The 25,954-nt window shown below is 43.7% G+C and overlaps 1 protein-coding gene across 6 annotated transcripts in view; it reads right to left on the reverse strand.

Moving 5' to 3' along the window:
- Positions 1–287: 287 nt before the first annotated feature.
- Positions 288–25,954, reverse strand: part of MYLK4 (myosin light chain kinase family member 4) — a 112,101-nt gene continuing 86,434 nt past the window's right edge. For 5 of the 6 annotated variants that reach the window (XM_012464872.3, XM_012464870.3, XM_064362930.1 and 2 more), the window contains 10 exons: positions 24,454–24,559; positions 21,853–21,946; positions 21,667–21,776; positions 19,421–19,562; positions 16,590–16,660; positions 15,647–15,775; positions 14,760–14,912; positions 11,950–12,028; positions 7,822–7,897; positions 288–4,375 (listed from right to left, as the gene is read on the reverse strand). In XM_012464872.3, the coding sequence (XP_012320295.2) occupies positions 7,847–7,897; positions 11,950–12,028; positions 14,760–14,912; positions 15,647–15,775; positions 16,590–16,660; positions 19,421–19,562; positions 21,667–21,776; positions 21,853–21,946; positions 24,454–24,559 (935 nt within the window). In that variant the 3' untranslated portion in view covers positions 288–4,375; positions 7,822–7,846. The remainder of the gene's footprint in view (positions 4,376–7,821; positions 7,898–11,949; positions 12,029–14,759; positions 14,913–15,646; positions 15,776–16,589; positions 16,661–19,420; positions 19,563–21,666; positions 21,777–21,852; positions 21,947–24,453; positions 24,560–25,954) is intronic. The other variant, XM_012464871.3, reaches the window with a different exon arrangement.

Genomic DNA, 25,954 nt, shown 5'->3' on the forward strand with positions numbered 1-25,954 from the left:
CCACCTCCCCTTCCCCTCTCTCTCTCTCTCTCTTTCTCTCTCTCTGTCTCTCTCTCTCTACCTCCCTCCCCTGCTCTGGCCATGTGAAGACCCTGCCTGCTTCCCCTTCACCTTCTGCCATGGCTGTAAGTTTCCTGAGGCCTCCCGAGAAGCAGAGGCCTGTACAGCTTGCAGAACCATGAGCCGATTAAACCTCTTTTCTTCATAAATTACCCAATCTCAGATAGTTCTTTAGAGCAATGCGAGAATGGACTAATACAACGTCATTGAATGATTGAGCCCATTAATCAAAAGATAAATAAGGTCCATGTTTATTCTTCAATATAATACATATACATGACTGTTACATGTCTTTATAAAGCAAAGAAAAACAGCCGAATAAAACTGAGTTCGGAAATTTAAAATATACATCATAGACACAATCACCACATTATGAATTCTTTTTTTATTTCTTACCAACACCAGTAAACCTAGTCAGAAAGACTGACACATCTATCAGCTGAGATGACAGCAAAACACACATTAGGCCACATGTGAACGCTCACATAGCAGGTGCTTTCTGCTTTTCTAAATGAGTAGCAGTGGTTGAGTTATAAGCCTTCACGGAAGGTCAAACTGCCCATAGAAAGACCACCTATACAAAGCACAGCCCACTAAAATGGAGCAAAAAGAAACATAGAACGCTTCTAATTGAGAAACTGCAGACTCCAAGCTATGTAAGGAAGTCATCTTAATCCAGAAACCCAACATCTAATAAATCCAGTAACCCACTTCCCTTTAGGACAGATGGAAAGTTGCCTTCTGGTAAGAAAATGTCTTAATCTCAAAAAGGCTTTCAGGGAGCATGGTGATGGATAAGAAGACAAACTTCGATTCTAACTTAAGAAAAAGGAAAGAAGTAGAAAAAAATGTAAAAGAGAGTGCAAAAGCAAGGGGAAGCTTTGTGGATACTGGGAAGTGGACCCTGGTGACGCTGCAGCTCACAGAGACGACAGGACGGCCAAGGGACAGGAAAGAACCGAGTCCGAGGACCACAGCTCTCTGGGGGCCTGAGGCTGCCTCTCAATTGCACTTTTCCAAGTGGATTTTCAACCAGGGTTCTGTCATTTGGCCCCCAGCACAAACTAACCCAGTACACACATGCTCACTGGCACCCCGTGCTGGGTGGCTGGGGGAGGGGCAGAGGAAGCAGAGGGACAAAAAAGGAATGAAATAAAGAGCTGATTCTGTTCCTAGTATCAAATCCATATTTTGATTCTTAAAAAAAAATCTAGCTAATTTCCACAAAATGGATAAAAATTAAGCATTCACACATCTTTCCAAACATACTCACATCAAAGCAAGCCACAACAATGGCAACATGCCTACTTATGTTTTTGAGGAAAGAAAGCAAATTAATATCTAGTCAGACAAAATAACTGAAAACAAACTTATGGCACTCAACAGACACGAGTGTTACCAACTTCAACCTAGAAATTGTTTCTCCAAATTAGTTCACGTGAGAGTCTTCCAAAATTTCAACTGTAACAAATGGGGATATATGCCCCCCTGGTTTTGAAATAGCATCAGATTCTGGGTAAGCGTTAGTATCTCCAGATACCAACGTGGCATGCCTGCCCTTAATAACCTGCGAGTTTTATTTCTCTCCAGGCGGTGGGAAGTGCCATAGAGGCGCTTAATTTCCTCCGTTTGCTAAAGAAAATGGGAACTGCCTAGTGAGTGAGCAAAGCCGTAGCATCCATTAAGAGGGTGGAGGAGAAATACAGCCTCCCAAATCCTAATGACCTGTTGGAAAAATTGATCTCCATAGCCCTGGTCTAGCCAGACTCAAGCTTCTCTGAGTCCATGCTCACATCTGGCTTGATTCCTCGGCTTTGCAAAGCCCACTTTTCCCATTAGAGCAGCAATCTACCTAGTTACCAGTTCTCGCTGGAGCAGCCACACGAAGGCATGGAGGTGGGGGTGGGCAGGATGAACTCTAGACTGATAATCTCTCATTTCAAGTAACTCTAGACTGTAATCATCAACTCTGCAATGCAAACTACCCTCAGCACTCATATAAAAGGCACCCTGCTGGCATGGAGATGCCTTCCCATTCCAAATGTTGAAATTTAACTACAGAATCAAACAAGACTCATTTTGAAAGTAGAGTCTCCTTTCTAAACCTCAAAACAAAACAAAACTCACACCCACTCACTGCAGGGTCATCAGTGGATTAACTTGGCAAAGAAAGCATGCCTGCATTTGACCTGAGCTGTCTCTTCCATGTGTGGCAGGGTCTGGGATCTGCCAGTGTGAGTCAGAAGGGAAGGTGGATGCAAATGGCCCATCGTGCAAAAGACCTCATGCTCGATTTGGTAGAGAATCCTCACCACAGGACAGAAAACGCCCTTCCACGAGGGGCTTCAAATCAGACCCTCATGTCCCGTTCAGCATCTGAGTGGAGGCCAGCTCTCTGTGGTCTAACTGAATATTAATGCACGCACTGGCCTGTGTTTTTCCAGACTCAATGAATAGCATCAGCTAAAGATAGCACAGTAATATAACACTTCAGTCACAGGGTTGCGCATGCGTCTGTGTGTGTGCGTGTGTGTGTGTGCGTGTGTGTGTGTGCATGTTTTAAGGAAACTAAACATTTTAAGCATAGTCACATAATAGGAACATAAGAAACCAACCTTGGATAAATGCAAGACCAAAGGAGATAAAGAAATACACCCTAATGTAAGAGCAAAGGCCAGAAAGGAGTCAGCTTTGTAACCAGCACCACCACAAAATTTGCATGTGGCCTTCACCAAATCACACATTTCCTTCTACCTCTACTTCCTCCTCACCTTAAATATGAGAATAAAGACGTCGCACATACTGATGGCATGCTGTAAGGATTCCTTAGGTGGATCTGAGAGATACTGGGGGAAAGCTGATGCAAAGTGAAGCCGCCCTCCCTGCTGAGGCCACCAAGTAATTTCTTATACCTTTCATTGCTACTGTGACCACAGTAGCCCAGAAGGACGGATGGATAAAAACAGAGGTATTAACACAGCCGATGTCAACACAACAGCTATTTGGAAATGGAAAATGTGAGGAAAGCTCATGAAGCTGGGCGGTGAGCTTGGAGTTGAGCGGGTAATGGGAATTTTGTGGGGCTTTTCCTTGCCTCTCCTTCCTGTGGAAATGACACACTCGTTTTTCCCTCTTTAAAGCCCAGTTCCTTTCAGAATCCCATAAGCCATCTACAGTAGGGCCCACTTCCCTGTTACATATCTGCCATGAAATGGCACACGGGCTAGGCATAGGAACCTTCCAACTGGAACATTCCAACGACCTCATGTCCAGCAGGTGAGCCAGCAGAGTTGCCCTCAGCTCTGGTGTGCGACTGCGATTTCTTCACTACGACTGAGTCCTGTGAGACTGCACGGGCCAGAGACTGCACTTGGTCTTTGGCAGTGTTTGTGTTTACCCAGAAGCTTGAATGTTATTTCCCAAGTCACTTCAACATTGGAAGCTCAGCACTGTCTTTCTCCAGGAGGTGCAGAACCGTCTCTTTTCGTTGACAACTGGGGCTTGAGGAAAGCTCTTTGTGACTGCTGACATTATTCCAAAGGTTGGAATTTCAAAGACCAACCATAAACATACACTTTCTGCATCACCTCTCAAAACCAACGTGTTTTGTGGGGATGAACTGTCAGTCAGAAGGCTCCGGGAAGTACAGATGTGAAAACAGAATCAGCTACTTGGAAGAAAACGTGCATGGGGGACAATTCAGAATAAATGAAAGACACAGTGGCTGATGCCTCTCGTTTGAGAATTCAAAGATGGCTTCTGTTCCAGCAAGAAAATCATTTAGCCATTGTAGTCACGTGACCTCAGAGCAACCCAAAACGAAGAGTCTGAGAAACTAAGTGTTCAAGGGTGCACTGGACTTAGAATTCTATCTGGTCATCAAATTGCCCCTTTGAAAGGCATTGTCTAATGGCTGGAAGCAGTTTTCTCTCTCTCAATGCATCCTCCAGTTTTAAAATCTCCAACAAATCTCCAGTGTGATAGCTGTAGTAATATGAGAAATAGCAGACATAATGCACCCCCTGCCCCAGTGACTAAGATCAAAAAATTTAAAAAAACAAGTAAAAAAAATCTCAAGATGGCAGGAAAACATCTTCCCAACATCACGATCCCCCGATGCAGGGATGCGTTTGCGCCCTGGGGTGGGACTCCAGCGCGGGGTGTTCTGAGCGCAGCAGAGGCACTCCAGTTCAAGTTCAAGTTCAGGGTCAAGAGCTCCCCTGCTAAGACTGCCAGTCATCATAGGGGTCAAGGCATCAGAACTGCTGATTTTTCCAAAAATTTTCTCAAAGCAGCAGCAACCGCAGCAGTTTTCCTGCAAAGCAAACAAAATATGAATCTTGTTAATTCAGCAGGGCTTTTAAAATTATAATTAGTTGGTTGTGCCCCTTAGGAAAACCACAGATGATTTATTTAATAATGTATGTGTGCATGTGAGAGGAAAAAAGAAAGAAAGAAACCTCTTGATGGATTCCACCACTCACCAGAGTTGGGCTTTTTATTTTTTAGTTTGTGCAAGGTATTTTTTTTTCTTTCTAACTTTTATTTTAGGTTCAAGAGGTACATGTGCAGGTTTGCTACATGGGTAAATCTGTGCGGGATATTTTAGTACTATTCGCAGTGTTGAAGGACAAGGCGTCTTTGTTTCATCTGAAGTACAGCCACTCCGTCCATCTGGTCAGTTGATCCCGGCATCAGAGGGAAAATGCAGCCTTAGGCGTGGGGACATTTCCATCTGCTTTACAACCACGTCTGACCTGGGGCCCGCACACGGCTGCCCGCCATCATTCCTGTGGATCTGAGAAGTGCCCTAAATTTATATCCCAGAAGTTGGCAAAAGATACGACGGAGGTAACCAGAAACAAAATGCCACCAGGTTGACTTTGGGAGAGTTTCCTCTAACAAATTGCAGGAGGTGTATATGACTCGATTGACATTGTGGATTATGCCTTATTTATCGGTCTGGAACTCTTTCCTTTTTCCACAGGAATAATCTTCAACCACCAGATTTTTTAAATCAACATTATCTTGAATTTGGTTTCCGTCATAATACATCCTGCCATAAACCCATCTCATCCTGGCAGGGAATATTATTATGAAGAATAATCTCTTTTTTTTTTTTCGAACTTCTCAAACAAGGCCACTCCCAGAGTTAAAAATCTTACATTAAGTTTCAATTAAAAAAAAAAAGAGTAAGAAGGTAGGCCGGGCATGGTGGCTTATTCCTGTTATCCCGATGCTTTGGGAAGCAGAGGCAGGAGGATCACGTGAGCTCAGGAGTTCAAGACCAGCCTGAGCAACATAGTGAGACCCCCACCTCTACAAAAAATTTTAAAATTAGCCATGTATGGTAGTTCATGCCTTTGCTCCCAACTACTTGGGAGGCTGAGGTAGGAGGATCGCTTGAGTCCAGGATGAGGCTACAGTGAGCCATGCTGATGACACTGCACTCCAGCTTGGGTAACATAGCAAGACCCTGTCTCAAAAGAAAGAAAGAGAGAGAGAAAGAAAGAAAGAGAGAGAGAAGGAAGGAAGGAAGGAAGGAGAGAGAGAAAGAAAGAAAGAAAAAGAAAGAAAGAAAGAAAGAAAAAGAAAAGAAAAGAAAGAGAAAGAAAGAAAACTAGTAAGCATCCAGATTGTGTGTATCCGAAATGATTCTTCCTTGGCCTTTGCTGTGATTCAGGTGAATTTCTGAGGCCAAATGGGCTGGAGAGTGCAGGAAAGGAAGGCAGCCAGGCCCGTGGTTGTCAGGAGCCCTCCTCAAGCAGTTCCAGCAGAGGCTGTGTCCCGCTGCCCCAGCGTGGCCAGCCCGGATATTGCTGTCTTCGTCCTCTGCACAGCCATCACTTCCTAGGCTGCTGCTGTCTTCCATCACATTGGGTTGGAAGCACCCATGTCTGTGTGGAAGGACTCTACCCCTCCCACCACCATTTCCTCCTCATTCTTCCCTGGCCAGACCCTGGCGGCAGGCCCGCCTTGGAATGCAACCCTGTCACCCAGTGAATTTGTTCCCACCAGGCCTCCTAAGTGGCTCCAGTCCTTATGGTGGGAAGGTGGTTTGTGGCAAACCCTCAGGGTTTGTGGTCACTGGGGACAAAACTGCTTCTGGGGGAGAGGGTGAAGGCGGGGAAGGGAAGGGGGGGACACAGCCTGGCTGCCTGTGGATCCAGGCTCTCATGGCACTCGCTGAGTGCCATAACCCAGGCCTGGGGACACGAGGGTCCTTTCTTACTCCAGGTTGTCCTCACAAGAAACAGAACTCCCTCCTACCTTATGGAGACTTTCATGTCCTTGCTGTTTTTGACAAACAAGAATGGTCTTTGTAAATAGAATGTACAAGCCTTCCCGTTCACTTTTCATGGATTTCTAAATAAGTGACAGGACATATGTAAGTGTCCCTTCCTCTGAAGGCCAAATGTTTTCCTAGCACTGATGTGTGGCCTTTACTATGAGGTGCTGATTCATTTCTACCCCCATCTTATTCTACAAAAAATTGAAGGCAGCTTACAAAAAAAAAGTACAGTCAGACATGCAAAAACTTCAGGCCCAGAAACATACCTATCAGAAGAAAGGATTAAGACCAGGCCGGGCCCATTGGCTCACGCCTGTAATCCCAGCACTTTGGGAGGCCAAGGCAAGTAGATCACTTAAGGTCAGGAGTTCGAGACCAGCCTGGCCAAAATGGTGAAACCTCATCTCTACTAAACATACAAAAATTAGCTGGGCATGGTGGCGCACACCTGTAATCTCAGCTACTCAGGAGGCTGAAGCAGGAGAATCCTTGAACCTGGGAGGTGGAGGTTGCAATGAGCTGAGATCGCGCCATTGCACTCCAGCCTGGGCAACAGAGTGAGACTCCGTCTCAAAAAAAAAAAAAATACCAGTGGGCAGCAAGAACTCATCACAAGTCATCAACCCTGTGCAGTTATGTGCATAAAGCTGCAAGAATGGCTGTGGACTTTCTGCCCAAGATAAGGGAGCTGACTTGCTGCAGGGTCCAGGGCCCCCGGCAAGGACATGAATGTTGGGTTTTCTTAGAGTCCTTTGTAAGTACATGTGCCTCTTAGTCTTCTCCTTTAGGGCTACATTGGGCTAGATTATTGATATCAAAGAAGGCATTCATGTGTAAACCCATCTCTCAATAATTCCAAAAACACCTGAGCTGCGTGGAGGTTGGCATGTGTCTGGGTGCGCAGGAGGTGGTATTCCTTGTGCTCATAGAGCAGGTCAAGATCAGAACGCAGCTCAGGGGACTAAAAATCATGGGCTTCAGCTTCAGATACACCCAAGGGAACCACACTCCATGCTTTACAAGCTGCATGGCCATGGGGGTGTTATTTAGTCTGAGTATCTGAGACTCAATTTTCCTATCTGTACAAAAGAGGGTGTCACTTCCTCTGATCTCACACATTGTCGTAAGGATTACCCTCAGACAGTCACCAGCATCCCCTGGGCCGGTTATTGATCCCTCCTATGCACCAGGCCCCTGGTCTCAGGGCTTTGCTTGGATGCTCTCATGGGAGCCACTCAAGAAGCTTAGGAAGTGAGACTCTCCCCAACCCACAAGTCAGGCACTGAGCTTCCTCCAGTAAGAAACAGCAGAGCCAGGGTGCAGACACAGCAGTCTGATTTCAGGGCCCTCCACAGCAGCCAAAACGCTGCTCTTCTTCCTGCATAGTCTGTGAGCAAATGTTCCATTTCCTTCTCTTCCCTCTCTCTTAAGGCCTTCACAGACACCTGTTCAGGAGACCCATGACTAACCTTTCAAATGGGTGCCTCCGGTAGACTATTTGGTCACAAAGTCCTGGACATCAGAGCCACGATTCTTCTTCTTCTTCTAGGGAAAGCAGAAGGCACATGGGAAGGATTAGGACATTTCCATCAGGTCCTGACTTATGGGAACACGTGAAGAGATGATCACTTGCTACTGAGTAGAAGGTGCTCTTCAAGAGAGGTTCCTTAAGCTTAAATTGCCAGCGAGCCCCTGGCGGACACATTGGCCAACCTGAGAGTCCATCTCAGAGTCCACTCTCCCCTGAGGCCCCTGTCACACAACGCTTCCCTCTCACTTAGAGTCAGCGCCAAACAACACAGCACCTAATCACACTCAGGTGTATTTTGCCAAAACTCATGCTGATACAGCGCAAGAGTGCTCTATCACGCGCGATACTGGGGCTACCATGACTACAAAGATGAGTCACACACAGAAACGGCTTCTTCCAAAAGTTTTCAAATTGAGAAACAACAGTAATAATATAAATACACAAAGAGATTTAAGAAGACAAAGAAAGAGTCTCCGGTTTCAGGACTGAGAAAAGCAGTGGCATTTGATACAGGCCTTAGACAGGAACCGACTTGTGGGCTGCTCTGGAGGCAGCAGGGGAGACGAGGCTCAACACAAGAGCTGGGGGTGCCCTGGAGCAGGCCCTGACTGCTGCTGGGTCGGGTCTGCTGTGGACAATGGGGAACGGGTGAAGATTTTTTTCAATCGGTGTCTGAGGTGTAATTAAGGAACTAATGATTTGATAGATCAGGGAAAAGGGTGAGTGGAGGCTGCATATCAGTTCATGGGTTGTTTTATTAGTTCACTGAGATGACATGAGCCAAGGTCATAACACTGAGAATGGGAAAGAAGGGTCAGAGGCTTCGTAGTTCTGGGGGAAAGAAACCATGTGAAGTGTGTGTCGTGGTCCTTCCTCTGGTCCCAGAACCCTGGCTAATTCTGCAGTAGGTGCTGAGTTCTAGTAGATTCCTAGTTTGGGAGTGCTTTGCCCCACCCCAGCTGAGAGACGCTTCTGATGGAAACAGGTTACGCACAGATGGTTGGGGACGTAAGAAAGACCTGCGAGTCATCGCATATCACCTTGAGGGTGACACAGAGGGCAGAGATCTCTAGGATATTAACTTCTAAGAAAAAAAAATCCTTCTTAAATTTAGTGACAGTCAATATGCTATTCAAGTGGTTATGAAATAGTAAGTGCTTTTAAGCTTGATGCCAAAGAGACAAAGAAAAATATACGAAAGACTTAAAAAATAGAATTTAGGTTGAAATGGTAAACAGTTTTGGATCAGAATTAAATTTTCAACATAAAGGTGAATTCTAATTTTGCAAAACATATCAGAACCAAGATTATTCCCAAAATAAGCCTTCTGGAAAACTGTAGCCTCAATATTTCATTGAAAAGTAAGATACACTAAGTTTGAAAATTGACTTTCAGAAACGCTAAAACTGTATGGTACAAGAAAGGTTCTGGAAGCATCGCTCAGGTCCCCTGTGCCCAGCAGCCCGTCACCGGCAGGAAAGCTGAGCAGTGAGGCCCTACCTGGACTCCAGAGCTCAGCCCTGGTCCTGCGTATTCTCCGCTACAGACACTAATGTGCCTGTTTTGTGGGTTGGTATAAGGAGTGAGTGAGTTAATTTTTGTAAAGCAGTTAGAAGAGTGCCTCCACAATGCCATATAATTATAACTATAATAACTAGATTTATAAAATTGAATTTGTTTTTCATTTTAAAAAATCCATCATTACTCTTGAACTATCTATCACTTCAGGTACCAGCAGACGGATGGATACAAAAGGTGATTTTACCTGTTGTTGTTGTTTTTAAAAAATATTCTTAAACACTTTTCGAACTGTACAATGTCATTAATTATCTGCCGTGGTTTCTATACTGTCCTGCCATGTCAAAGTGTATTTGGAGACCAATAAGCTTGGATAAAAATACATTGGTGGAAAATTGGCTCAAAATAGGTTGGTAACCCTAATAAGCAGTTTATGTAGTCTGGGTGAGGTACCCACTAGGTAATAAGTCTATTTTTATTTGACATCAGTACCAATTATCAAGGAAAGGTATATTCAGACACAAATAAAACTTAGTGCCGATGCTGAATTTAGAAGTAAAGTTAATTTCAATAAAAACTGGATGTGGAAAAAGTGAGTACCTAAGGCATAGTCATTCCAAGGTTTGTTGGTCAGTGAAAAAGTTCCATTCGAAAACCTCAGGAAATGGAGAGGATGAGGAGCAAAGGTGGAAGAAACAAAAATGTATCAAACCCATGCTATGCCAGGGCAGGGCACCAGCCACCCTAACTGATGGGCATGTCAGACAGGTCCCTGGTGAGCCCAAAGGCTTGCATGGCATCTTGCCTGTAGTGCATCTTACCAGTTGAACACCCAAGGTGTTTAGTAAGTTACTTGGGCATTACACATCTGTTTCTGTGTTAATTATATAATCCACAATTATTTGGATGGAGACAACATGAAGGAGGCAGAGAAGCCAGTTAGGAGGCTGCAGTCACTCAGGGGAGGCATGTCCCAGGCTGCGGTAACCACGGGAATGGAAAGAAATAGACAGATTCCAGAGGTAAGTAGGGGTATCAGGTACAGAACATGGATGTAAATTAAACATGCGATGGGGGATCGAGGGAGAGGAAGGAAACAAAGAAGATGCCCGGGCCTGGCTGAGGCCGCTTCCTGGACATCCTTCCCTAGGAGGGTCACTGACGGTGAGGCAAGGTTCAGGGAGATGAGATCAGTTTAGGGATGGGAAGATCCAGGTGGAAACATCTAGTACACAGGAGGACATATGGATCTGCAACTGAGGAAGGAGATCTGCGCCAAAGAGTCAGATGAGGAAGTTGGAATATAAACATCTGGTAATCAAGGCAATGAGAGTAGATGGAGATTTCATTGTAAGAAGTTACTACAGAGTGAGGGCTTGCTTATTCCCAATATTCAGTCTGTAGTCCAAGAGTCTCCTACACATAGACTTGTATAGATAGCTGGAACAAGCAGAGTATTAGAGTTAAGATTTGGTGCCCAGTCAGACCAAACCAGGTAAGCACAGAATTTAGAATTCTGAATTCCATTTAAAGGAGGCATAGTTCTCCTGAATGGACATTACTGTATATTGTCCAGAACTTTATATGTTTATAGGTTATATCTGTGTATGTATGTGCACATAAGACAATGAAGTAATTCATTTTATAATGGATATAATAATTTAATAATAAACAGTTATGGTGAAAATACTTTATTAAACAACAAATACATTATTTTTAAAATGCGAATTGCTCAGAAAAGCATTTTAAGGCCGGGTGCAGTGGCTCATACCTGTAATCCCAGCACTTTGGGAGGCTGAGGTGGGTGAATCACGAGGTCAGGAGTTTGAGACCAGCCTGACCAACATGGTGAAACCGTCTCTACTGAAACTATAAAATTAGCTGGGCATGGTGGCACATGCCTGTAATCCCAGCTACTTGAAAGACTGAGGCAGGAGAATCGCTTGAACCCGGGAGTTGGAGGTTGCAGTGAGCCAAGATTGTGCCACCGTACTCTAGCTTGGGCAACAAGAGTAAAACTCCATGTCAAAAAAAAATTTTTTTAAAAAGCATTTTGGCTGGGCGCAGTGGCTCACACCTGTAATCCCAGCACTTTGGGAGGCCGAGGTGGGCGGATCACAAGGTCAGGAGACTGAGACCATCTTGGCTAACACCGTGAAAGCCCATCTCTACTAAAAATACAAAAAACTAGCTGCGCGCGGTGGCACGCGCCTGTAGTCCCAGCTACTCTGGAGGCTGAGGCAACAGAATCGTTTGAACCTGGGAGGCGGAGGTCACAGTGAGCAGAGATTTCGCCACTGCATTCCAGCCTGGGTGAGAATCCAGAGCAAGACTCCATCTCCAAAAAATAAAAATAAAAATAAAATAAATAAAATTTTTTAAAAAATTAAAAAGGCATTTTAAGTAATTTAATACCGGCACAAGATTTGCAGTCTACAAGAAAAGGAATGAGAAAGAACCTCATTTAAGGTTAAGATAACTCTAGCATCTGATCTTCAAAAGACAGACAGACAGGAGAAGAAGAGGAAGAGCAAGAAGCCATGGTCACCTGGGCATTGAGTCTGGAGTGGAGCTTGTGGTCTGACAACCAGGGGTGCTTGAGAGCTTCGCTTGCACTTATTCGCCAACTAGAGGGAAATTCAGAAGGTAATTAGTAGAAATACGCCGAAGGAGGTCTGTCTCTGCTGTTCAATTTCAGCTCCAGCCTCTGCCTTTGGGAGACCAGATGGCCGGATGCCAAACTCATGGTCAATTCTGCCTTCTCTTGAATTGTATGCTGTCGACGATGGCATAGGTGACTATCAGAGCCAATCAGGATAACATTAGTAAAGACAATAATCAAAATTCTTCTTAATAACTGAACACTTACTGTCAAATATAACCATTTCTGTGATATAACATCTGAGCTTAGTAAAGTGAACTCCTATCAGTCAGTTGAAAAATAAATATATATTTACTATTATAAGAATGAAATGCTACAATGATTCCTGATGATTGCCAAAGCAATTTATGTATTAAAACTTCTGAATAATAAATATTACTAACTTTTGTAGGTAAATAGAGTTAATGTAATTATGAAGAGAAGGACCATTAGAAACTTTTATGAAGAAACAATATCCTTTTGGAGCTAGCAAAGGTTTATACAATTTTGGAAAATAATATGAGAAAGAATAATATTGATTTATTATATTTGAATTCTAAGTGCTATAAATTTGTTTGATGTGCTAACATTTATCACATTAAAACAAATAACCTCTCAGAATAAAAACTGTAAGTGAATGCAACAATCTGAAGGCAAAGAATTAGTTTCAAGCAGCACGAAAGCTTCAATTTGTAGGATCGCTTCAATGCAATCACTTCATCAGATACCAAAGTCTTTAAGTATCAGATTTGAAGAGGAGATAAGTATTACGGTCAGTGAACTTGGTGAGAACATCACCATTATAGTGCCCAAAACAGGCAGAGGTAATTTTTAAAAACCTATTGAGTGCCACCAACCTCAGGTGGAAGTGTGGCTCTGCTTAGTATCATAAATTTTCAGTACTGGACCTCCAGAGCCTTCCAATGGCTGACCAAGGTGAAAAACAATGATTCTGTACTCTAGTGTCGAGCTTTTTAAATCTGGCTATTAAAAAGTTAACAATAACATTGTACTAATGATTAAACTTTGAATAACATTTCAAGTTTACTTTTGTACCCCAGAAATTCATTCTTTGATAGTGGAGTTTGGCTTTTGGCTTTCGTTTCATCCAAGCATTGACTGGAATTCTAAGCCAGTTGCCATTGGCCCAAATGTGTATCTGATGCTCCTTGGGCATTAATGAAGCACCCAGACTGAAAGGATGAGTGGCACTAGAGCCTACTGGGCCCGCCTCTGTATCTGCTCGGAGCTGGCCATGTGACTGTGGCACTGCTCTAAGCCTCAGTTTCCCCATCTGTAAAATGATGGTCTCCACAGACCACAGGATTATCCAGAAGCCAAATAAGATAACACGTGAAAGTACACATGTAAAACAGGTTCACAGTAAATATGGATTTCTCATCTTCCAAAGATTTGATAGGGTTTACAGTTTTCATCTATTCACTGCCTTGGGTAGGGTAATGTGTCAATAATAACAACCTTGGCTATATTGTGCCTTGACAGAAAGGCACAATGACAGCCAAGGTTATTATTATTATTAATCCACTATTTGTGAATTGTCCCTCCTGTTGTACTGATATTCTTAACCTGGCTAGGTTCTCCTCATCCTCTGAGACTCAGTTTTATTACATTTTATTATATCTTTTTAAAAAATACCTCAAAAAATAATAAAATAAAAAATGCCTTATCTCTTTGATTAGATGGTGAGTTACTAAAGGCAGGAACTGGATTTATGCATCTATTCTTTAGCACACGATGCATTTCCTGGCACACAGTAGGTGATCAACACTTAAATGAAAGCAACTCCTGCCAGTCTCTGTGCCACACCCACTGCCCACACTGTTTCCCCACTCCCTGTGACACCCCCCTACCTACTGATTCCTGGCCATGTGTATTAATGACTTTAAAGCCGTAAAGATAATAAAATGATAAAGCAAGTGCTGTTGGCCCTGAAAATCTCAACTGCTTCAATCGTTACATGGTTCAGTTATAAAGCCATCTGAAACAGCGTGTTTGATGGGTTAAAATCACAATGCCCTTCTCCCTCTATGATTCTAAAATGCAGATCCTTGTATTTCAACGTTACTCTTTTTCATCCACTGAATATTGAATTAATGTGGTTTTAGCGTGACAGAAAATAGAGGGCCATGTAATAAGTAACAGCCAAGTGTGTAGCCTTGGAGGAAGGAGAACTACTTGCTTGAGCCTCCGTTCCGCCAATTACTAGCGGTGTGATCACGGACCAAACCTCTTGGGATCTTCTACCTCATCTCTGCCTCATGGAGTTGGGGGTGTGGTGGTCGTTAAAAGAGATAATGTCTACAAAGCACTTGGCATGATCTGGCCCGTAGTAGGTTCTCAAATGAAATTGTACCTAAAAGATTCAGCTACACAGAACCATATACAGCTTTGTAGAGGTGAAAGGAATCCTAGAAACAACTTCTCCCAATTTTGACAATGAGTCAGCTGAGGCCCAGCAGGAGCCCATGACTTGTACAGCTGCATGGTGAATGGCAGGAGAAAGGTTTGTGTAGCTTCATGACCAAAGAAGCCCCAGATCTCAGTAGATTGGGTCAAGAGGCTCAAACATCATTCTATCTACAACTTTGCTCAAGCATCACGGATTCATCAGGGAATGAATTCTAACAGGCCTGGTGGTGCCCACTGCTTCCTGATTGTCCCTACTTTGCCCAGAGCACAGGCAGAACTTGGATTACCTCTTCTCCTTAATCAGAAGCTTAGAGATGAACTCCTTGGCCTCGTCTGAAATGTGCTGAAATTCTTCATCCTCTAAGTCCCACCTGCAGGCCAGGATGTTGTTCAGAGTCTCAGCATCATTGTCACCCAGGAAAGGGGACAAACCGCTAAGTCTGGAGGACATAGGGTCCAGAGTGAGTATTTTTTAAACAGCCTCAACCCCTTTCCATACAGGTTGCTTTTTCGGTTCTGCCGTTTAAAAGTGAGAGAAGGAAAACAACCTAATCCTGAAGTGTAATTTTATAATATATTATTGCAATCAAGAAAATGCTTGCCACCTCCACCCAACTCCTAATTCAACAACTGCGGCAATAAAGACAGCAGCAAAGGCCGGGCCCAGTGGCTCATACCTGTAATCCCAGCACTTTGGGAGGCCGAGGTGGGTGGATCATGAGGTCAGGAGTTCAAGATCAGCTGGCCAAGATGGTGAAACCCCATAACTACTAAAAATACAAAAATTAGCCGAGCGCAGTGGCAGGTGCCTGTAATCTCAGCTACTCGGGAGGCTAAGGTAGAAGAATCGCTTGAACCCAGGAGGTGGAGGTTGCAGTGAGCCGAGATTGCACCACTGCACTCCAGCCTGGGTGACAGAGCGAGACTCCCTCTCAAGAAAAAAAGAAAAAAGACAGCAACAACAACAGAATATGAATCTCAAAGAATAGTGCAGTTTCCTCTTTAAAGTACCTTATAGCTTGCAAAGTGCTACTACATGGTCAGATGGCAAACGCCAGGCATGTCACCTCTGAGGGGTGAGACTAGCCTGAGTCATTTAGGAGATCAAATTGCAAAACCTCAGAAAATATGGATGAAGTTGGCAAAGGGTAAGAGAGAGAGGAGAGCTGCTCACAGCATATAGGCGATGACCCCCACACTCCACATGTCCGTCGGAAAGGAAACAAAATCATAGTTCACAACTTCAGGGGCGAGAAATTCTGGGGTTCCAAAGTTCACCTTCAGCTTCTCTCTGGGTTTGTATCTGGAATTTAAGAGACAAAATGGAAGGATGGAAGTGTCAATCAAAAATCATGAACATTGAAATGATGCAGTCTATGAGACAAAATAACTTCAGCCATACAGCAAACCTCAAATAAATAAACATTAAAGGAAATCAAGCCATTAAGCAAGAGTGTCAAAAACTTGTAAAGGGGCCCCAGAAAATTTTAAAGTCAAAATTCATACTAGAAAACCTTAAAAAGCTGAACCAGTTGTGGGAGAAGCTACTGTGAATAATTAGAACATGTGAATTATAGAAGATGACAAGAGGAAAACTGATACAGTCATTGACAGGGGATGACTCCAATAAAGCCGTATTAATGAATAAACAGAGTGCTGCAGTAATTTACAACATCCATTTTATACGCATCGTTAATGTGCTGAATTGTTAACTTGTCCACGTAAACACTTTGTTCCCTGAAGAAGCTTTTATGTGCCAGAACCCTTCACAATCGTGTTTACGTTGTTAATATTTTTAAAGTAAATCTTCTCTGTACAGATGGAACAAATATGAACAATGAGCACAAACTCTTGCAAATGCTAAATTAATGGCTTCTAACTTAATAAACTTCACTGTATTAGGTGTTAATTTTTTATACTTTTTATTGCATGCATTGTAGAAACTTCTAAACATTCAAATCTCAAATTTAGCAAGTTAAGGCCAAACATAATTTTTGTTAAATTAATTATAAACGAGATCACAAAATCAAGGAGCAGATCAGATATATGTTTGCAAAGACAGGGCACCCATCGTGTCCCCCAACTCCATTCGTACATCTGTGTCCAAATAGACGTACCTTCTGGCCAATCCAAAATCAATAATTTTTATTTGCTTAGCATCCCGATTCACACACAGGATATTCTCAGGCTGCCAGGAGAAAGAGACACATTAGCAATGAAAACAACCATCATTCACTCAAATTGTCCTTGAACCACAACTAAAAATACAACGATGCTCAGAAAAAACATATCAGGCTTTTCACTTCGGGGCGGGCTTGTCCGTGTGGGTATTTTCTCCTTTAATTATGTGGTGGATGAGGTTGCGGGTATCCTGCCAGCCCTGCATTATCCAGCCTGTCCTCTCCACGGCTTCACAGTTCACCATAATGCCTGAGTTCAGGCAGAGGCCTTGAGGGGAGCAAGAAGAGGAGGCCGCTTCAGTCCTTCCCAAATGCACTGGTGGAGGCCCGCTCAGGCCGGACATCTGCCCCTCTAAATTATTCAGTATGAATTTCCCCTTCTTGGAGAAATATTTTTCTTAAGATTTATGAGTTCCAAGAGAATTGACCTGATCTGTTGAAACAGCCACACTGAACATGCACTGCAATGTGAACGTTCCGGCCTCCAGAGCTTCCCTTTGCTCAACGCCTATGGGAAAGTCGCGCGGCAGAGGAGAGCTTTTCTCTCCAGTCATTCTTCGGTCTCAGCAGCTCCGAGGTTTTGCTGAGTTTGGTCTCAATGCCTAAAATCCCTGACTAAGTGTGCCCTTGGAGCTAGGCGCTGGTAAGACCTTACCCTGCTAACCTGACGGTCTTGGGGTGTCTGGGGAGAAAAGGAGGTTGCAGCGCAGCTACTCAGTGATTACAGAATGTCTTACAAGTGCACCTAATGTTTTTTGGGGTAGAAAAACAGAGGTCCGAGGAAAGTAAGGGATTTGATTTAAAGCCAAGGCTATTTATAAAAGAGAAAAAAAGTTTTTGAAGAGTCAAGAACCCTCACATTCCAGTCCCAATGCTTCTTTACAAGCTAGAGGCCACCAGCCCAGAAGCTGAATGCCCAGAATCCCATTCCTCAGCCTTTAGTGGGATCAAGCTCCTGCTCCCCGACCTGTCTGGGTGGAGAAGAGGTTCCAATGGGATCAGAAATTCAGAAACACATTATGAAATGACATAGTGTCTCCTTATCAATATTCAATAGTCCATTTGGTTGGGTAGAATATCTTTGGAAGTGCTTTTCTAAAATATCACTAAAACAGATGTCTGTGAGTAAAAATCATTATAGAGAAGGGGGTGCTAAGTAACACGTTTGGTTTCATGCTTTGATAACTGATTGATCATGTATAAAGCTGTCCAATTGTGAAGGAGTATTGTGGCGTCAAAAAGTTTGCAGAATACAGAGAAACTGCTTTGAAGGCATTTCAAAAGTTAGCCTTTTTATGATTATAAAATTAAAGAATGTTCACTGGATAAAATTTGCAAAACAGAAAAATATAAAGCAGACTGTTTGTAAGTCACCTATAATCTCCCCCACATAGTGACAAATGCTCAATATTCTTGGCCCTTTTCCTTCCAAGAAGCTTTCAGAAAAGCAGCTCCTTAATAACCCATCCAGCTGTCACCTTTATTATGATCTTTGCATCCAAGCCATAACTAAAATTGCCCACTGCAAGTCCTCAATCAATGTTATGAAGCCCCATATGGAGTCATTTGACTTACAATAGGTTCGCTCCTAGTTCCAGTTGCCAATCAAATCCCTGTAGGAATATCTGCAGAATATCTACATTCAATGAAAATGCTCCATGAAAGCATGCATTATCAAACTCAGTTCATAGTGAGGGTTTTGCTAATGATTTTTAACCTCGGACTGTGTCATTTTATAAACCACTTCCTCCTGCACTTCTCCTGCTCAAAAGTGAATGGGAAAGGCAAGGCACATAAATCAAGACAGTGAGGGAAGCCAAGTTATAGGAAGAGAGGCCCATGGAAACCTATTTAAGGAGGCTAAATTTATTTTGCTATGCAATCCCAAGTGACTTGCAATAGATGGGATGTTATATAGAATATATATTTTATCTCACTGTCACGCTGTGCAAACAGGGAAATGAGAAAATGACCGAGCAGCACAAGATGTACTTTACGGGTACTTAGTCCCAATATGAGACTTGATCAGGGTTATTGGGCCTAGGTCTTTTACTGGTTGTAACTAAGACTATGTACAGTCCGATTCTAGGAACTTCTTAGTGAGAGAGGTAAGGAGGGAAGAGGCAATCAATAGGAGGATAGAGAAAGGCGGCTTGGCTTATCCTGTGTGTTTTCCACCATTTGCAGTGGGGTGCCCGCCCCATCCTCCCTGCTCCTTAGCATTTCAGCCCCATCCTTCTGACTGTCCTCTGCTCCATTCTCCATAGGATTCTATTCCATGGTGCAGCAAACCCACAGAAAAACAAGTCCCAAAGTCCAGAGCTACCTGATTGATTCAAGGAGCTGCCAGCAATTCTTGGAGACCTAGAAAGGCTGGCTCCTACTTAGGGAATTCTGAGTTAGCTAAAATCCTCCCACCTACTTGTCCAGACGAGAGGGATCCATGTGGTATCCCTCTCATCTGGACAAGTGGTGGTGGTGGTGGTGATGACTGTTTTAATTCTAAACTTTCAGGGAAACCATTGCCATATAGATTTCCTTAAAACAGGCAAGTTACAAGAATCCGAATATTAGCCCCAAAGATGGAACGTGCAAATATTAGAGGGTGACAGAGCTGAGAATAAGGAGATGAGGGTAACAATCCAGATGTTTATTTATTTCTGAAATGACTGTACCAATTTCCCCAGCTGATGTGTAATAGCAGACAGGGCCCACTGAGCAAGGGGTGGGAAGGGCTTAGGTCTCACGAGATACAAAACACGCTCTACCTTCAGGTCCAAGTGGAGAATGTACATCTGATGCATGTGCCTTATCCCCTCACATATTTGCTTCATGAACAGGATGGTATCAAGCTCCGTCAAATTGTAGTTCTCATCAATGATGCGGTCAAACAGCTCCCCACCATCCACACTGCAGAGGGAAGAGGAGCAAAGCCCTCAGTCCTGATTTTCCAATCACCATGCGCCTTTCTCGTAGCAACTCATTGTTCAAGTTCTGCTACCTCTTCTGAAAAGTGTATGTGCAGTTATTTCTCTGCCTTCTTTGCTATCTTACTTAGATGATTCTTATCTTGAAGGCCTGTATTTTGTATACCTTCAATCTTGCAAATGGAAATCCTCAAAGCCCCCCCACCGCCAACTTTTTAGTGTTTTTTTTTTTTTTTGAGATGGAGTGTCACCTAGACAGAGTGCAGTGGTGGGATCTTGGCTCACTGCAACCTCTGCCTCCCAGATTCAAGCGATTCTCGTGCCTCAGTCTCCCAAGTAGCTGGGATTACAGGCACGTGCCACCACGCCCAGCTAATTTTAGTACTTTTAGTAGAGATGGGGTTTCACCACATTGGCCAGGCTGGTCTTGAACTCCTGATCTCAAGTGATCCGCCCCCCTTGGCCTCCCAATCTGCTGGGATTACAGGAGTGAGCCACCACACCTGGTCCTCAAAGCCCATTTATCCAATGTCTTCAGCTCTAGGGTGAGCCCACATGTATCATGCTCTAAAGATGTTGACGAGAAAGAGGACCCTAAGAACTCTGGGAGGGGAACTCCAAGCCCTGACTGAAGGTGGTCAGAGTCTCAGCCCTCTAAGTCTCCAGACTGAATTCAGTGATAAAGTGCTTCTATGTGTCTGGTGCTAGACACAGTAATTTCCCTTATCCTCAGGGACACGTTCTAAGACCCTCCGTGTTTGCCTGAAACTGTGGATAGTACTGAACCCTGTATATACTATGTTATTTCCTATAGATACATACCTCCGATAAAGTTTAATTCACAAATTAAGCACAGTAAGCAATTAACAACAATAACTAAGGGAAAAGTGAACAATTATAACAATATGCCAGCTTCACTACTCTTGTGCTTTCGAGCCATTATGAAGTAAAATGAGAGTTCCGTGAACACAAGCCCTGCGATACCGCCACAGTCCATCTGATGACCCAGCTGGCTACTAAGTGACTAACCGCAGGGAGTGGTGGAGACGCTGGACAAAGGGATGATTCACGTCCTGGGTGGGACTGAGCGGGATGGTGGGAGATTTCATCAGGCTACTCAGAACAGTGTGCAATTTAAAACCTGTTGATTGTTTACTTCTGGAATTTTCCACTTAATATTTTGGGGCCTCGGGTAACTGAGACGATGGAAAGTGACAGTGTGGATAAGGGAGGACCACGATACTATACTTTTTATTCAAAATGCCTTCTTGCAGAATGGAAAACAAAACGGAATCACAATATCGATTCAGTGTTGGAAATGCAGTCAGCTCTCCCTATTAGTGGGTTCTGTAATCACAGGTTCAAACAATCGCAGATTGAAATGTTTGACCAAAAAACAATAAAAATTGACAATACAACAACAAAAATAATACAAAATTTTAAAAATACAATATAATGACTGTTTACATGGCATTTACAGTGTATCAAGTATTATAAGTAGTCTAGAGTTGATTCAAAGAACTCAGGAGGATGGGCATAGGTTAGATGCAAAAGACTATGCCATTTTATATCAGGAACTTGAGTGGCCTCTGGTTTTTGTATTTGTGAGGGTCCTGGGACCAATCCCTCTCAGATACCAAGTAATGACTGTACCCAGTTTCTAACTAACCAGTCCTTAGGCTTTTATAAAGGTGAATTTAAATGGAAGCTTCTTAGCCCTAATCATCAACAGTTTTTGACATGAACTTTGTATTAGTGAATATGTTGAAAGAAAGACGTAGCTCAAAAACCACTTTCCTCAGGTCGCCCTGGCTAATAGTTAAGCTTGGTGTTTGATGAACAGTTTATACACAAAGCTGGATCTACTTGGCCCCACTATTTCTTAGCAATAAAATCCTATAATTGAGATGCGTAATTCCAAGTAGTTTCCCTTGTAGAACTGATGTGATTGTGTGATCCGAGGGAATCAGAATCTGCAGGGGCAAGCTTGGTTCTGTTCCCGCTAGAGCAGGACGGAGCTGCTGGCGCACAGTCATGGTCAAGTGTGCTGTTGGGGAGGCCAGGGAGGGAGCAGGGAGGATACGTACTACTCCATGACCAGGACAATGTCATTCTTAGACTCGAAGGCATCGTAGAGCTGGATGAGGTTCGCATGGTCCAGCTGGTTCATGACGCTAATCTCATTCTTCACCTCCTCCTGAGAAGCAGGAAACAGTGCATTAGTGTGGTCAAGACAGGGCGGGGAGGGAGGAGCTGCCTCCCACAGGCTGTACCTTGTCCTTCATGCCTCTGGTCTTGATGATTTTGGCTGCCAGCTTCAGACCTGTGGCTGTCTCCTCACACTTGTGAACCTGGCCGAAACGCCCTCTGCCAAAAAAAAAGGAAGTCGCACAGCATGAGGCCCTGTGGTCAGCTACCAAGTAGACAGGACACAGTGGCCCCAGCATTTCTCCTGAGTCTGAATGAGCAGACCTATGAGTGCATCAACCTTGTTCAATAAACTCCTAGGCAGCATTTGTCAAGGTGTGGTCTGTGGGTCACTTGCATTAGAATGCAGGTTTCTGGGCCCTGCCCCAAACCTCCTGAGGCAGAAATCCAGGGGGAGGCCCCAGAATCTACATTTCAGCCCATTTCTTGGGTGACTGATATGCACCCTAACATTTGAGAACCACCTTTACAGACCATGCAGAATCTTTCTGAATACATATGAATGTGATAAGCTGGGCTTTGTTGGCATATGAACAAGAGCCTACCTTCAGATATATGAAATTATTTTTGGAAACTGCATATGTAATTATACTGCATATATCTCCATATAGTCAAGACTACATGTTGCTCAGGCACCTATGAGCTTGAATGTAAACATAAGACAGCTTCTTACCTATGTAATCACGTACAGATGTGCACACTTGTGAGCGGTTTTAAATTTAATTTGCTTACTTTGATTTCTTATTTAGCAAAATAAGCTAGAACATGTGTCCCTGCTCTGCAATGGTGGCTGTCACAGTAGGGAGTGAGGAACGGCTTCCCTAGCAACACAGTGAACCCAAGGCGAGCCCTGTGACAAGGCCAAGGACTTCAACAATGAAGTTCATGGCAACGCTGGGCAGACACAGGGCCACTGGCAGCCACCGCATCCCATTGTGGGGCTGCACACCCAGCACAGAAGCAGATGGATCTTGGAGAATGACACAGGATTACTGTAAACATAGCCATAGGGTGACTTCAATTCCAACCTCTGTTCCAGTTGGGGTCTCTATGGGAACACATGGACACAGCCCCAGCCACCTCTTCAGTGGCTCTTATAAAAATGTTTTTTCCCCTTCACTAGCAATGGCCCCAGAACCTCCTGAGCCAGCAGTGGGGGCCATCACTGTCTGACTTCCCAGCTCCCTCAACCCTCTGGCTGTTTCCCGTGATTTATTCTCCAAGGCCCGGAAGGTTGAGGCCAACTCCCAGGATTCATGCTGGCTCGACAAGACGGTGATAACCTTATGCTCACTGAACATGGCAAGCAGGGATGTTAGAGACCCTCGAAGCCACAGGGCAGGAGATTAACCCCCAGGAAAACTCAGGGGCTGCTGCATCGTGAACCTCCTCCCCCTAAAAAGGAGATGCAGCACTGGTGACGTCTGCATTTTGAAGGCATCCACGCACATTTCATCATGCTCCTTTAACTTATTTGCTGAGTGAATTATGGCTGCCAATTTTGGTAAAGCCCATAACAAGGGTTGATGGGCAGCTGGTCTAGACTATGGTACCAAAGGGAAGATTCCATGGTGCCCAAAGAGACAGAAAAGAAATTTCAAGGAGCCACTGACAAACCTTGACCAAAAAAACAGCACAAACCCTGGGAATTATTTCAAAGCTTCTTCTGCAAATAACTATTCTCGGTTAGAGAAATAGTTGCTGGCTTGCCACTGAAGTCCCTGAAGACTCAAATCCCTCAGGCCTCCATGGCACCACTTCGTGCTGTGGAATTCCTATTTCTCCCTCAGCCCATCCCCGCAGTCTCATGGGGCATTCTCCAAGATCAGCCAGCTCAGGAAGGAAAAGTCCAGGTGGTTCCATACGGCAGAGGGTGGAAGAGGAAGAAGGGACTTCACAATATCAGTGACTCCCTGAAGACTAGCAGAAGCCTGAACTGCAGTGGCGATGCATGCTTCCTTTGTGTTGGTGAGTAAATATTGTATGTACGCGTACAAATGTTCTGCTTTCCTCTTCCTATTTTACACAGACATGCTCATGGCAGCAAACGTTGTAATTTAGACTTTGAGTTACAAGATATCATAGGGGGATTGTGAAAGAAGCAGCAGAAGAAAGAACACTCTCTCCCCACCCCCAGCATGAAGCTGGTCCCTGATGGATTTTAATCTTCCTTCCTTAGGGACAGTGTGCATTTAGGTGTCCCTAAAATAATTTATTTGCTGAGCAAAGTAATCAATTGAAATGGATAATAGCAATTAATACAGTAACAACATAAATGAAAAACCAGCAGCAATGACAGAAAGACCTAATACAGGCCACGAGAATGACACGCTGTTGACTCATTTCTGTGTTCTGTCTCCTGGAGGCTACACTATGCGCTTTGGATAGCTGGTCAACCTTCTGGTGACTCACAATGGGTTTTTCTTTCTTTTAGACATTACAACATGGGAAGTAAAGCAGATAATAAATGTGGAGTTTAGTCACTACATCAGCCTTTCTGGCAGCAGTGACAATTTTCAGAAATGGTTACAGTTTCTTAAAATGTTTGTTTCTAACGTTGCTAGTTGTCGGGTCAAGATAGGCAGACATTTACAAAGTCGTCCGCCCCGTGTCTTTGCAAGCTCTCTTCTTTTGTTGAGAGAATGTTAACATTGAGCATTACTCACCCTCCTAAGATTTCTGTCTTGCTCACAGTATAGAAGCTGTTGACCGCTGCTTGCTTGGCTGTCACAATACGATGATCGAAGGGGGCAGGAGGGGCCGGGACATCAACTAGAAGGTAAGAGAAATGGAAGGGCCATCGGTCAAGCAGTCTGACCTCGTTACAGCAGCAAGTATGGGACTCACGGTAAAAATATGCTCATTTAATAAGAAAACACAAGGAGCCATCTGTTTGATTCCTAATGATCCAGGGCTATAAATTCTCACTTGAGATTATGAGCTGTGACTCACAGAGGTGATATCTGACCCCTCTGAGGAAGTGTGTCAGGGCGGCTCAATGGTTATCTACACCATCTTCAGTATCACTTTTAGAAATGTCAGAATAGTTGAAAATTTCCAACCCAACACAGTCCAAACAGGTCATACTTCCAAGCCTGAGACCATTCAAGTTCAGACATGAGAAACTGTTTCATCCATTTTTAAAAATGCAATACCGATATAACCCGTTATTTTAATTAAAGCAGAGAGAAAAAAAGAAAAATGAAACATTTCTTCATGTTATCGAAATGCCTGATAGTATATATTACTTTCCAAAATGTTTTAGACTTTATTTAAGACAGATTTAAGACACAAAGATGAATTTTTTCTGACTGGCTGGAAATAAAACACCCAATAAAACCACGTAAGTGTGTACTCAACAGCGATCACATTTCTCCCACTTTCTTCCCTTCCACCTTAAGTGTTTAAACACTAGCCCACATCAGCACCAGCTCTAACATACAGAATTACTCAGGGATATTCTTTCCAGTATTCTTTTACCTTTCCATGACTACTACTGTTAAAATTGGCTTGCCATGAACCCGCTCATTCTCCATTAATTCATTTATTAAGAAGCTACCACATGCATACAATAAGAATACAAAGAGAAGTAAATAACAGCCTTGCTTCCAAAGAAATCTAAATTTATTTAACATATTTTTCTTGAGCATTTTTTTTGTTCCAAACACTCTGGCAAGTGTTAATATTTTTTGAAATTCAGATAATATAAATCTCTGGGAATCTGATTTGACATGGACATCACCTCTCACAGCGTAAATATGCTGAAAAATGAAGTCACAAGAGAAGCGTCTTGATAACATTCACTGCTTCAGATTAATAAAAAGAGGGAGTTAAATACACAAGTGGCATCGAAATGGCATTATATCCTCTGCAGGCTGTTAGACTAAATGAAATTTAGTCTGAAATGCTTGCTGGAAAAGGTTAAAGAGCCTTCAAAGGCCAATACAAAAGCCAACTCCTACCCAATGGGGCCACGCGATCTTGCCCTCGGGAGGTCTTCACACCAGCAGGCTCCTGGAATCTGCCCTGGGAGCTCCTCAGCCTGCCCGGCTGCCTGTGTCTAATGACACGTGTGTTCTTCACCTGCGCCCACTACGTCACCTACTCTGCGCTTTCTGCCGTCCTCCTTGACGAAGCGCTCCTCTGCCACTCTGCGCTTACTGCTGC

This window comes from Aotus nancymaae, unplaced genomic scaffold (genome assembly GCF_030222135.1).
Source record: "Aotus nancymaae isolate 86718 unplaced genomic scaffold, 86718_ANA_hifiasm-v0.15.2.pri h1tg000051l, whole genome shotgun sequence".
Classification (NCBI taxonomy): domain Eukaryota; kingdom Metazoa; phylum Chordata; class Mammalia; order Primates; family Aotidae; genus Aotus; species Aotus nancymaae.